Below are 12,833 nucleotides of genomic sequence, written 5' to 3' on the forward strand. Positions count from 1 at the left end.
CATGTTTACCATATATTATATGACTTCAGCTAAATTGAAAATGCCCCAAAGCAGCTATGGAATGCAGGTTTACATGTAGCATCATAACTGGGTCTTTGCAGAAGTTGTGCTATTATGTGGTTTTTTAAATATTATTATTGTTTATAAGGTGTAATGGAAAAATGCTGCTGTCTCCATGGAGACTGCAAGAGGGTTACATGTCCTAATTTATGCAAATGAGCTGCTTGTTGTGATTCCAGGTGAGGAAGTCACTGCAGTGAAGGGAGCTTCTGAAACAGACTTTTTTTAATCTGTGACTTTGAGATCCAGCTTATTGAAACCCAACCGTGTTCACTCAGGACTGTGCGGTCCCCTCTCACAGGATTCATTCAAAGCAACAAAACATGTGGTGAGTTGTGTCCCTTTGGATAGTTTTCAACCGTTCCAGACAACCCGCTCAGAATTCAGTCAAAGGCAGTGACTGCAATTTAAATAACAGCTATTTTCATTTCTTTATAAATGTTTTGTCACACTGTTAGGTCGCGCTGTGCACTAAAAGACAAGAAGCCAAGTTTGGATGTCAAATTCAGTCTGCCCGTCCTGTCCAACAACAAGAGCCTGGTCAGCGGCAGGCCAAAATCTCAGGAGGTCAACCTGATGAAGCTTGAAGATGAAATTGTCTGTAACCTAGGTGGAGGTATTTCTTGGGTGATTATCCTGCTAATGCCAACACTACATTTTAATATTGTTTAAATATTTTTACTTTTGATCTGGATGCCCAGAGACAGTCATGAATTGGGCAATAGGATTTGTTGTTTTCATATTTTATATGGTTAGTAAGTGTTTTTGTTTTTCACTGCAGATCCCTTCTGCCACTCGCAGCACCACAAGGCACAGAGAGGCCAGTCAGTGGCAGGCCCAGTTTTCTGAGATTATGTACCAGTTGGAAAGAGAAATTACTGCTCAGGAGCAGGTATATATATACATGCACTCAATCAAAAAATGTTAAGGTTTCTTACTGAGCAAAAGACGAGGAAGGAAACCTTCCTCTTTTATTCACACGGTCTTCAACATTTTGCTCTCCTGTGTTCAGCTGAAAGACGTCATTGACAGCTTCCTCCAGAACAGGCAGTTGTACAGTCAGTTGATGGGCGACTGTATTACAGTCACTGACAGCCTGAGCTCAGGGATCCCGAGGCAGGACCCCATCTTCACTGCGCTGAGGAAAGAAGAGAGGCTGATAAACGACAACAGAGAAGTTCTGCAGGTGCAGTTCTGCATCCTGCTCAGCAAAATAAGGTCTGATACACAGAATTAAAACCATGCCTGAGTTGTTCTGGTTGTTTTTTTTTCATATCAAACTAATACATTTACTTCCACTTCACTTAAAGCACTTTAAAAGGAGGATAGTGAAGAAAAAAAAAACACCATAAAATCTAATTTACATTGTAACATGATATAAAATCTGTCTCTCCACTGTCTCATCTTGTTTCCTAACCTCCCTCCAGCTCTCTGAAGAAGATCCACAGTCAGCTGGAGGAAGATTTTCATGCCAAGGGTGAAGCCACCAAGCTAACCATGAAATGCATCACCCTTGAGCACAACACGCCAAGCTCCTGCATGCCTGCTTGTCAGTATAAGCCTCACCATGTGAGCTATGACATGTGGCTGTCTCGCTGCAAAGACCTGAAGATGACGGCCAACACCCTGATGAAGGACTCTTCTTCCTTCAGGGGATACCTGAAGTTTACTCTGGCCAATGTAAGAAAACCACACCTCAAATCTAAGGCTTGGACTCAAAGGAGATTATGCTGCACTACTTTTCTACACCCAGTTTAATCAGTTGTTTGCCAGTTCTTCTACAACAATGGTTTTAATGTGTGTTACCACGACAGATAAAAAACATGGAGGAGTGGCATCGTCGCAGAACAGATGACGATCTGAGGAACAAAATCCACGAACTGAACAAAAACCAGGACATACTGCTCTTAGAGAGGAAGCGGGTTACTGGATTTTAGTCATCATCCAAAGAATGATTGTATCTGACTTTTTATTGGTTTTTTTTCCTCATTATTCTGTGACTTCCTTTAACATTCAGATCAGTGATGAGATTTATCATCAGACCAAAGAAATACAGAAACTGTCGTGTCAGATCAGGGGCTGTTACACCAAACTGCATCAGGCCTCCAAATGTCTGGACATCCTCAACCAGAGACCTGGATACGAGCTCTGCCGGGACCTCGTAAGCACAACATCAAACAGCAGTTCGCTTAGAAAGCCTTAAAATATCCTTGGAAACATGGTGGCTCTAACCCTCTTTTCTCTGCTCCTCCTTCAGCCACACATCAGCCTCACACTGGAGAATTACGACCTGGTAAAAATAGGAGCTGGGCTTCACTCAGTGCTGAAGCTCTCCCAGTGAGTCTGTCCATTCACAGAAGTTACAATTTTACATTTCATGATAACAAAACCCATCATCTTCATAATACCCTGAACATGCTCAGTTCTGTGTTGCCACCCTTTGTAGTCGAGACCCGGAGCTCAAACACAAGCGCCTGATGATTGTTGAGGACAAACTGGCTAAAAACGCTCACATCCTGGAGATGGAGAAGAAGTGTCAGATCCTACGTCAGACTTTCCCGCCTGCCCGCGACACCATCGTGATCCTCAGCAACAAGGACAGACTTGATAAGAGCATGGGCAGCTCCAGCTGTCATGCATACTTACAGTAGAGCGCATTAGTGCTCTACTGCCACATATATTACATGTGTGAGGAAACTCACGTCGACTTGTTTGGAATTAGTTTGTGCTTCATTTTTTGTTTTCAGGAGGAAATGCTGTTTTTCAAAAAAATTAAAAATCAGTTGAATATGAATGCGTAAATATATTAATGACCACTTGACACCTATCTCATTCAGGCACAGCAGAAAAGAAGCTGGAGGCAGATTATTCTTTTAAAGTTTATTTCGAAAAAGGTGTTACATGCTTTTATTTAAAAATCAAACCTATTATTTACAATGATACATCTTAATAAATATGTTCTCCCTATGGTGTTTGGGGGCTGAAACATATTTAGTAAACAACAAAGGAGACTGTGTGTTCGCCTCGTTTGCTGCCCACTTGATGACCCCTTTAGTTAAAAGGAAATATGGATTAGACATGAGAAGAGAGAGGGGCAGAAAATCAAAACTATTCGCTTTCACCTTAGTTTCAGTATGAGAAATAATTTGAACTATGTTCTAATTATCTTTAAGCCCAAATAATTGTTTTAATTAAAATTATCTGATACTAAAGTTAAAACCTGTTAGTACAAAACAAACTGAAACTGAACAAAACCATATGTGGAAGCTGAAAACATAGAGTATGAAAAAGAAAAAAAAAATCTATTATTATGAAGATATTTCCAAATATACTGTATCATGTTTCTTTATTGGTGTGCTGCAAATTATGTGTATAAAATAGTCTTTTTCGATGTTACAGTACAAAGTTCTCTGAACTGTTTTGTCAAACAGCCACTGTTAATGCTTTTATCACACAAGTTTGGATTAAAAAAATGGAATAAGCAGTTTACACAACAGTGCGAGCCCAGCTGGTTGAGATGTACCCAAAACAGTGAAGTATACATGGCAGCAGTCAGAACTGTACACAATTTGATTAAAGAACATAGAAACGAATTTTACAGCAAGATGAGAAGAACAGGGTGAAAGGGACGTAAATCCACAGAAAGCAGCGATCTTCTTCTTTTAACTTAACAGGTTTTAGAGTCAGAATTCCAGACAGATTTATCCGAGATGTATAGAGGCGCTTTAAGAGGAGTGGAGGAAGCGGTTGAAGGCGTTGTAGGCCGATTCCAGATCAAAGAGCATCTGGCGCACCTGATTATCATCCAACTCATCTGAGGCCGACATGCTGCTCAGGGTGGTCAACCTGTTGGAAAAATGACAATTAAGAAAAATACATGTTCTTATTGTTAAGTCTGAATATGTCAAAGATCAGTCGCTGTGCTCTAAACCAGGAAATTATAGTTGGGCGAATGCTCAGCTGCAACACGCGTGATCAGCGGAACTATCATAGTTTCAAAGACACTACAGAATAACTACACAATAACTACCGTATTTTCCGGACTATAGAGCGCACCATACTATAAGCCGCACCTACAAATTTTTTGGAAAAAACTGGAAACGTACATATATAAGCCGCACCGGGCTATAAGCCGCTGGTATCTCCGCCGCTCTCGGTTTTCCACAATTACTCGGCACTCAGCAGAGGGGGACAGACAACCCCAAATTTGAGTTATAACAAGTCAATTCACCATTGATTCGTTCACGCCGAGCTTACGTGCAGCGGCTCTATTTCCCTCCTGTAGTGCCAGGTCGATAGCCCTCAACTTAAAAGCGGCATCATAGGAAGTTCTTTTTGTGGTTTCCATGATGAGGGAGTTTGAAAAAAATCTCTTTTGTGCCTGCTGCTAGCACTTGTTGGCGCTTTCTTCTTTGATTTCCAACTTTGACGTCCCATGATTCATATCCTGCTAAAGAGCCCCCTGGTGGTTAAAGAAAAATCCACAGAAACGCCGCACCGGGCTATAAGCCGCATGGTTCAAAACGTGGGAAAAAAGTAGCGGCTTATAGTCCGAAAAATACGGTACATGTCTATATTTGTTATGACCCCACTACTGTACTTTAGGTTTTTGGGCCTCAATTTATGTGGCATGCTATACAATGACTGGCCACTTTGTTAGGTACACCTATTAAAGTGCTTATTAATGCAAATATCTAATCAGTCAATCATATGGTAACAACTCAGTGCATTTAGACATGTACACATGGTCAAGATGACCTGCTGAAGTTCAAACTGAGCATCAGAATGGAAGAAGAAAGGTGATTTAAGTGACTTTGAGTGTGGCATGGTTGTTGGTGCCAGACAGGCTGGTCAGGGTACTACTGGGAATTTCAGAAACTGTTGATCTACTATGAAACACGCGACCTACTGCAGCAGAAGACCACATTGGGTGCCACTCAAGAACAGGAAACTGAGGCTACAATTTGCATGGGTTGACCAAAATTGGACTCTAGAGGACTGGAAAAAGGAGTCTGAATTTCTGCTCCATGGCAGGGTCAGAATTTGATGTAACATAAAAACATAGGTCCATCCTGCCTTGTATTAATGTTTCAGGCTGCTGTGGTGGTGTAATGGTCTGGGGGATATTTGCTTGGCACATTTTGGGCCCATTAGTACCAACTGAGCATCATTTAAACCCCACAGCCTGCCTGCGTATTGTTGCTGACCATGTCCATCCCTTTATGACCACAGTGTTCTTCTGATGGCTGCTTCCAGCAGGATAACACGCCATGTGGCAAAACTCAGATCATCTCAAACTGGTTTCTTGAACATGACAATGAGTTCACTGTAATCGAAAGGCCTCCACAGTGACCAGATCTCAATCCAACAGAGCACCTTTGGGATGTGGTAGAACGGGAGAGTCACATCATGGATGAGCAGCTGACAAATCTGCAGCAACTGTATGATGCTATGACATGAACCAAAATCTGAACACAAAAGGGGGTCAAACCCACTACCAAGCAAAGTGTCCAGTGGTACAGATTCTAAACTGTAACGTGAGCCATCAAAAACAAAATTGCAGCAACTACTTTTACAGATGTTAAAAGACGAAAACAGCTTAACAGACTCAGAATTAAAATAGATTTAGCACTGACATGTACTGTAGGTCTGTCAATGAATATTCTAAAAAATATAATTGGAAAAATAGCAGACATTTAATTTTGAAAATATATTCAGTTGTGGGGTGGGGATGGGGGGCAGCACTAACAGCAGCGATCTGTCTCCTGATCTGCATAGAATGCAAATCTGGGTTTCTAATGGGAAACCTGTTCAATCCAGTCCTACCAAGGGAAATAACTGAGCACTACCGACCCACCATACCGCACACTGTGTGTCAGATGTGTGCCATATCTGCACATTTCAGGACTGGTCATGCTCTTTATGATCAACAACACAAAGAGCACAAACTGTGTGGCTTAGTGTTACTAACCAGAGACTGACTTTGTCCTTGGCCTCTGAGTCTGGAGGCATGTTACTCATTCTGTTCATAGTTTCCATCAGTTCCCTCAGGTCTGGTTGAATCTGGACAAATTAAAAAAAAAATAGTATGTTGAAAATTCACTTGTTTATTTATAACATTTTAAACATATTTATAAATTTACCTCATCCATGGCCCTGATCTCCAGTCTCAGCTTGTCCATCACAGTGATGAAGAGCTAAAGGTTGGAGAGGGATGAGACAAAATATTTTTCTAGTTTAAGAGTCAGCAATGAGAAATATGCTTCAGGACACACAGTCCTAGTCAGTATCTCACTGAGTTTATTGGTTTGTCTGTTTTAGGAGCTGAGCCTGCATTTTTACAGACTGATCAAATGCTGAGCCAAATTGAATGAAACCAATTTGGCCGCTCAGCTCAAACTGAGCACACTAAATCCTTTTTTATTTAAAAAAAAAAAAAAAAAGACTGCAACAATTTAAATTCTGGCTGGCATCCTAAATAAGTAGCTCTTTTACACCAGCTGACAAGAATGATTAATATAGTTTTGGGGACATACTGAAACTATATCTGCAATGCAGCGGTTCAGGTTGCCCTTGTCATCCTTGATGGTGATTGGTCGATCCTCCTTGATCCGTTCCATTGCCAGCGGGCAGTCAAGCTGGGAAAACAAATGACAACAAGATGACGTTACAAAAATACAACTGTTAAAAATCTAATTTTCATAAAATCATTCGCACTCCAGATGAGCTCTCACTCTGTATTTCCTGCAGAAGTCATCGATGGAGCCCACGTCAGAGCCCTGCACCTGTTTGAAAGCAGCCTTATACTGAACCAAGAGTCTGGAGCATGAGGCGGTGTACCTGAAACCAACATATCGTTCACATTAATAAAAAAAAACATACAGCTAAACTCACAGGTGACATTTTTAATATGATCTGAATTATTACTCACTCATTAGGTGTTACACAGTCTTTGATGTAAGCCTTCTCCAGGGCCTGCAGCGTTTTGACGACAGCAAACAACTCTGCCATGTTGTCATACCTTCAGAAACAGGATTGTTACAACACGTGTAACATATTAAATCCACAGTTTATCAAGTGATAATGGTCACTGATAACATATCAAGCACTTACTTTTCTCGTTCCCTTGCATTTTTGTATAATTTCACCTCCTGAAATGACAAAATTCTTGACAGTTATCCTTAACAGCTGGGATATCACATAATTCTGATACCATTCCCAGCTTTAGTTCATGTTTTCTGAACCACGGGCATTAATGTTATAAAAACAAACAAACAAATACAGTTTTCTTGGGGAAATTTTAGCAGACTAATTGGAATTATTAAATAAGATAATTATCACTGTCTGAATTTTTTTATGTTTCTTTAAGAAGAAGAAGAAGAAACAGCCTTTATTGTCCCACAGAGGGGAAATTTGGGTGTAACAGCAGCCGCAGTTATTATAAATATAAATAAAGATATAATAATTCACACTATTAAGAAAAGAATATATATAAAATCAACAAACAATATTAACCTTAATACTACTAATAATAATAATAACACTATATACAATGTACATGATGTGCCTGTGTGTTTAAAATATTTTTTAAAAATCTCATTCAACTGTTTACCTCGTATAGCTCAGGTTTATTTGCTGGAGCTGTGAAAAGGAAAACAACATCATGAAATATTACTGCCGTTTTCTGTTGGAAAGACGATTATTATATAAACACAATAATTAAATAATTAAACTGTATACACAGGATCGATCTGAATGTCTTACCTCCTCCTACTCCTCCAGAGACTGGTATCCCATGGAACATGATGATGTATTAAAACGTGACCTGAAATTTTTTTTTACAGTTTTCCATAATTGTGACTAAACATGTTCAGGCAGATACAACAGTAACAAATACTTGGTATCAGATACATTTCCAATACAAACACTGCTGCTGTAATGATAATTAAGAGAAGTGTAATGGCAGAAAACAGACCAAAGAATTGTTAAAACTCACTTTCTGGATTATCACTTTTAATACTTAATGTGAATACGATCACAGGACAGTAACACTGCTACAACTTCACATCAACAAGCCACAGTTAGTGTAACTCTTTATTGGGGAAATCCTTGTTTTTGTTTTTTTTTATTTTTTAGGCAATCCACCAGTAACATAAGAGTGGCTCCACAGTGTAGTTGTTTGCACATTCACCCAACAACCAAAAGGTCCCTGGTTTAATTCCAGGAAGAGACAAATCCTTTGGGGCTGTGTTGGGAAGGCTGTCCGATGAACATAAATCTACCACAAAAGTCATTTGTCTGGTTTTCTTTTGTTTGGTTTTCTCTGTATTATTTTAGGGTCTTTACAATATAAAGCGCCTTAAGGCGATTGTTTGTTGTAATTTGGCAGTATATAAATAAAACTGAGTTGAATCGAACTGAAAGGTAGGGGCCAAAGGTTAATTTTTTCTACTTTAATTTGTCATCTGTCTCTTTGAACTCTGTATGTAAATAATTTTCAAAATAAAACTCTTAAACTTAGCTTCTTCGATGCCCAGTTTTAATAAAGACTGGAAGTGTCGCTCCACATGAACAGACTTTTTTTTGCCGTTCAGAAAACAAAAAAAACGTCTGATTATCATCAGACTAGCTAACGTAGTTTCACAATGAGGCCACAGTGAAATTAAAAACGTTTCTACGTCAAAGAGAGACATTCAGCAGAATAAAAGCGCCGATCCACTGTTTATTTCTAATGATTAAAGCTGATCAGCCACCAGTTTCATGTTTAGCCGAACCGACTAGTTAGCTACGGAGGCTAGCTCGCCAGCACTTCCTATTATTTCTAAACTCTGAGCCGCTCAGGCAGCTGTTTATAAACATCGAGATTTATATTACTGATCATTACTGATAGAACAGCTGGTAATTTCGTAACATATTCGCACTATTTCAATAAAAGAGTTTAATAAATGACATTAAAAACACTTCACTCACCCTGTCGAAAAAAGCTACGATGACGTCAATGTAAACACACCCTCTACGCGTGGACCAGTAGACGTCAAAATATTAGGTGTCCAGCGCGCCCAACTGAAAATGAAGACTATTGTTACGGGAAATATTATTATTTGAAAATAAATGCATGTTTATAATGCATAACTATTGTGTGACCTTTTATATATTATAAATTTAAATTAACTTTCACATTAAATGTCGCATTTTAGCTACGAATACATTTAGGCATTTTCACACAGTCAAACATCAGGGGCAGCCCGTCCTGAAGGCGGCAGATTGAACCGAGTACTAGCATCGCAATAGAAATCGTCAGTGGACGTAACTAAAGTTATACACTGTTTAAAAAACGCAAAGGAAATCTAAAACCATTTCTCTGCAACTTTACGAGGTCAGTATAAAAAAAAAAAAACGATATGATCATCTGTGTCGTAAAGTGATCGTAAATAACGCTGTATTTAAAAATCGTCTGCTGTAGCTAACTCTGAGGAAAGGCAGCATTATGGAGTGAACGAATGACATGCAAATAGTCTTTAAAGTATAGAGATTGCTTATTTAAAATTAATGACGAGCCTACCCTGTTTATAAAAAACTTTTTATTTAATACAGAGCAGATTTTTCCTTCGCTGTCCATCATGAAGACCTCTGATCACGAGGAATGTGGTGTTTGGCTAGAAACTGTGGAGCTGAAAGGAAAAGCTAAAAAGGTAATTGTGTAAGCAAGCTCTAAACACCGACTGAGCAGTTAATTAATACATTGAAGTGCTGATCAGTAGCGTCTGACTTTATTACTATGTTTACACTTTTTGCTCTGCTCGTTTTCTTTTTTAGAAGAGCCGTGCCCGGCCCATTTCCAAACTGCTGAATCCCTTTTCTGAAGGTGCTGGATACAGTTTGGCAGTGGCACTCAACTTCACTCAGACCAAAATAGAAATGCCAAAAACCAAACAGAGCTCGATATCAACCTTCTTCACAGCTCAGCGAAGAGGTAAGCAACTAAGAGTTTGTCATACTGAGTAAAATCCTTCTGAATCTACTATAGCCACAGGCTGCCGACGTGCTTTAGTGTGCACTCACCGGACACTTCATTAGGTACACCTTGCTAGTACCAGGTTGGACCGCATTTCCCTTTAGAACTGAGATTTAACAGATTTAACAAGGTGCTGGAAACATTCCTCAGAGATTTTGGGCCTTACCGACATGAAAGCATCACACAGTTGCTGCTGATTTCATGATGTGAATCTCCTGTTCCACCACATCGTGCCAAATTCTGACCTTACTATCTGAGTGTCACAGCAGAAATCTTCTGTTCTGTTGTGCAATTTTGGTGAGCCTCAGTTTCCTGCTCTTAGTTGACAGGAGTGGCACCTGGTATGGTCTTCTGCTGCTGTAGCCCATCTGCTTCAGTGTTTGATGTGTTGTCCATTAGAGATGCTCTTCTGCATACCTTGGTTATTTGAGTTACTGTTGCCTTCCTACCAGCTCAAAGGAGTTATGGATATTTTCTCTTTTTCAGACCATTCTCTCTAAACTCTAAAGATGTTTGTGTGGGAAAATCCCAGCAGATCAGCACTTTCTGAAATACTCAGACCAGCCCATCTGATGCCAACAACCATGTCACATTCAAACTCACTTAAATCAACTTTCTTCCATATTCTAATGCTCAGTTTGAACTTCAGCAGGTCGTCTTGACCATTGTCTACATTCCTTAATACACTGAGTTGCTGCCACATGATTGGCTGATTAGATATTTGCGTTAACGAGCAGTTGAACAGGTGTACCTAATGAAGTGACTGGTGAATGTGTAAGCTAATACAGTAAATTTTTTGATTTTGTGTTAACAAAATGTTTTTTTTTAATATATATATATACTTTCTTCCAAAAGTCCTGAATAAGATTTCCACTTCTGAGCTACCAAACATGGATCCAGTGCAGCCTCTTTCATCGTTTGACTCCACTACAGCCACAGGATCGGGGCGAAAACGAGGGCGTGATGTTGACTTTAAACCTGTTTTGAATCCTGAGTGGAAAAGGGAAAATGTGACTGAGAAGGAAGCAGAATTATGGCAGAAGCGGTCAGAAAACTATTCACCTTCGCAAAGCATATACTGTGAATCTAAAGAAGAGACGCCTGAAGAGTGTGAACCACCACAGAGTAAGAGGAGGCTCTCTGATCCCACCTTTACAACAGATGACAGTCAACCTCTGCCACAGGCGTGGAGTCAGGACCCACTGTTCACTTTTAGTCAGTACATTGAAAATGACTTTCATCAAACTAACCACAAATGCACCACAGTGAAGAACTTTAGTAGAACTGAGCCAAGTTTCCTGAACAGTCTACAGAATGAGGAGGTCTTTAGAAATCTGATAGATGCAGAAGAAAGAACCTCAACTCAAAAATCTTTCAAACACCTTCATTCATCTCAGATGATTGATGAGAAAGAAAACAGCAGGCCGCTGTCTTATAATTCCCCAAGCACGCGCTCATCTACCTCCTGTTTTAGACCCTTTTCAAATCATAAGTGGACAGAACCAAAAACTGCTTCACCTCGGAAAAACACAGATCAGCTGTGGAAAAAGCCTGCCAAAGAAGAGAGCTCTGCCTCACAGATCAAGTGGACAAAACCGATTACGTCTCCTCTTAAAAGACAAGCACCACAGCAGGGAAGCAGGGAGGTTGATGAGGACAGTTTGGCCACTTTGTTCACTCAGGACTCTGAAGGCTTCAGGGTGATCGCACATAGAAGTCTGCAAACCAGGAGTCCTCTCAAAGATCAGAGTAATGTCAGCACTGGAGTGGTGAGTTCTTACAAGTCTCTGTTGGAGGAGAATGAAGAGGATGAAGAGATGCTCTTTACTCAAGACTCTCAGGGAAATGTAGTGATCAAACACTGAAAAACACCTTTTAAATGTACTACACATTTTAGATGCCATCTTTAGTACAAATATGTGGATTTTTGGAGGATAAAGTGTTGAAAAATCATTTTTAACATCCACATTGGACATACAGTTCAACAGCATGACCATAAACTGTGTATAAATAAAAGATGGATGTGGGATTTATGCGTGAGAAGTGCCTTAAACCTGCATTCTTTTTAATGGCCAGCAGGGGGCAGGTCATGGACTGATAAAAGTAGATTACTTGCAAGTCAGGGAAGTGAGCTTTCAGCACCTTTGATCTATGACCCCATTTAATTACTTTAATGAGGAGTTTATGGTCTCATTTGCTTCTTTTAGGTCCTGCTTAATATGTGATTTTGTAAATTATGGGCCCCATTAGAGATGTTTATATTTATGCGAGCCCATTAGACAAGTTGCTAAAATATGAGTATCCGGTGTCCCTGGGTTTCTCACTGTCACATCCTGTTTCAAAACACTAAGATGGTGAAGTCAAAAAGCTCAGCGTGAGAATTTAAGATGGGCCTTCAGTAACCAGTGAGTGACATCACAGTGGCTACCTCTTTTATATACAGTCTGTGAATCTGGCAATGCACTGCGTGTCCATGACGGCATGCATCAAACCTGGTTTTGAAGTGTTTATTCCACGCAAGGTGTTGTGGCAATCCAGAAGGGCCAAATATCATCAGTTCTTAAACCTGTCTATATCACATCTTAGTTTACAGGAGTGAGCTTGAGAACAGCCTGTTCTTCTGTACGTTCCCAGAGATTTTATTCTTTGTTTCTGTATTCCATGCTGTAACTTCTTTTTGTTGTGATGTTGTTTCTCTCACACAAAATAAAACTCTTAACAAGCCAGAACTGAGAGGTTTTTACTTTATTTTAAAAAG

At 39.8% G+C, this 12,833-nt stretch overlaps 3 protein-coding genes across 6 annotated transcripts; 2 read left to right on the forward strand and 1 right to left on the reverse strand.

Annotated features, from left to right (window-relative positions):
• Positions 1-194: 194 nt before the first annotated feature.
• LOC115788643 (uncharacterized) lies at positions 195-2,815 on the forward strand. Of its 4 annotated transcripts, none has more exons than XM_030741767.1 (9): positions 195-388; positions 519-687; positions 842-952; positions 1,073-1,278; positions 1,488-1,740; positions 1,875-1,982; positions 2,078-2,221; positions 2,318-2,397; positions 2,507-2,815. In XM_030741767.1, the coding sequence occupies exons 1-9, from the start codon at positions 384-386 to the stop codon at positions 2,709-2,711; spliced, it is 1,281 nt and encodes a 426-aa protein (XP_030597627.1). In that variant the 5' UTR covers positions 195-383; the 3' UTR covers positions 2,712-2,815. The 4 variants fall into 4 exon arrangements, with proteins under 4 accessions (XP_030597627.1, XP_030597629.1, XP_030597628.1 ...); XM_030741769.1 differs by having other exon boundaries at positions 2,484-2,683; XM_030741768.1 differs by lacking the exon at positions 1,875-1,982.
• Positions 2,816-2,925: 110 nt separating this feature from the next.
• On the reverse strand, positions 2,926-9,095 carry vps28 (VPS28 subunit of ESCRT-I). Its single transcript, XM_030741819.1, has 10 exons — positions 9,031-9,095; positions 7,825-7,885; positions 7,673-7,701; positions 7,174-7,211; positions 6,992-7,081; positions 6,795-6,900; positions 6,597-6,698; positions 6,204-6,257; positions 6,032-6,123; positions 2,926-3,906 (listed from the first exon to the last, which is right to left on the reverse strand). Exons 2-10 carry the CDS (start codon positions 7,862-7,864, stop codon positions 3,786-3,788), a joined length of 672 nt encoding a protein of 223 aa, XP_030597679.1. The 5' UTR covers positions 7,865-7,885; positions 9,031-9,095; the 3' UTR covers positions 2,926-3,785.
• Positions 9,096-9,303: 208 nt separating this feature from the next.
• Positions 9,304-12,743, forward strand: aunip (aurora kinase A and ninein interacting protein). Its single transcript, XM_030741588.1, has 4 exons — positions 9,304-9,436; positions 9,655-9,752; positions 9,877-10,033; positions 10,931-12,743. Exons 2-4 carry the CDS (start codon positions 9,681-9,683, stop codon positions 11,938-11,940), a joined length of 1,239 nt encoding a protein of 412 aa, XP_030597448.1. The 5' UTR covers positions 9,304-9,436; positions 9,655-9,680; the 3' UTR covers positions 11,941-12,743.
• The last annotated feature ends 90 nt before the right edge of the window (positions 12,744-12,833 follow it).

This window comes from Archocentrus centrarchus, chromosome 11 (genome assembly GCF_007364275.1).
Source record: "Archocentrus centrarchus isolate MPI-CPG fArcCen1 chromosome 11, fArcCen1, whole genome shotgun sequence".
Classification (NCBI taxonomy): domain Eukaryota; kingdom Metazoa; phylum Chordata; class Actinopteri; order Cichliformes; family Cichlidae; genus Archocentrus; species Archocentrus centrarchus.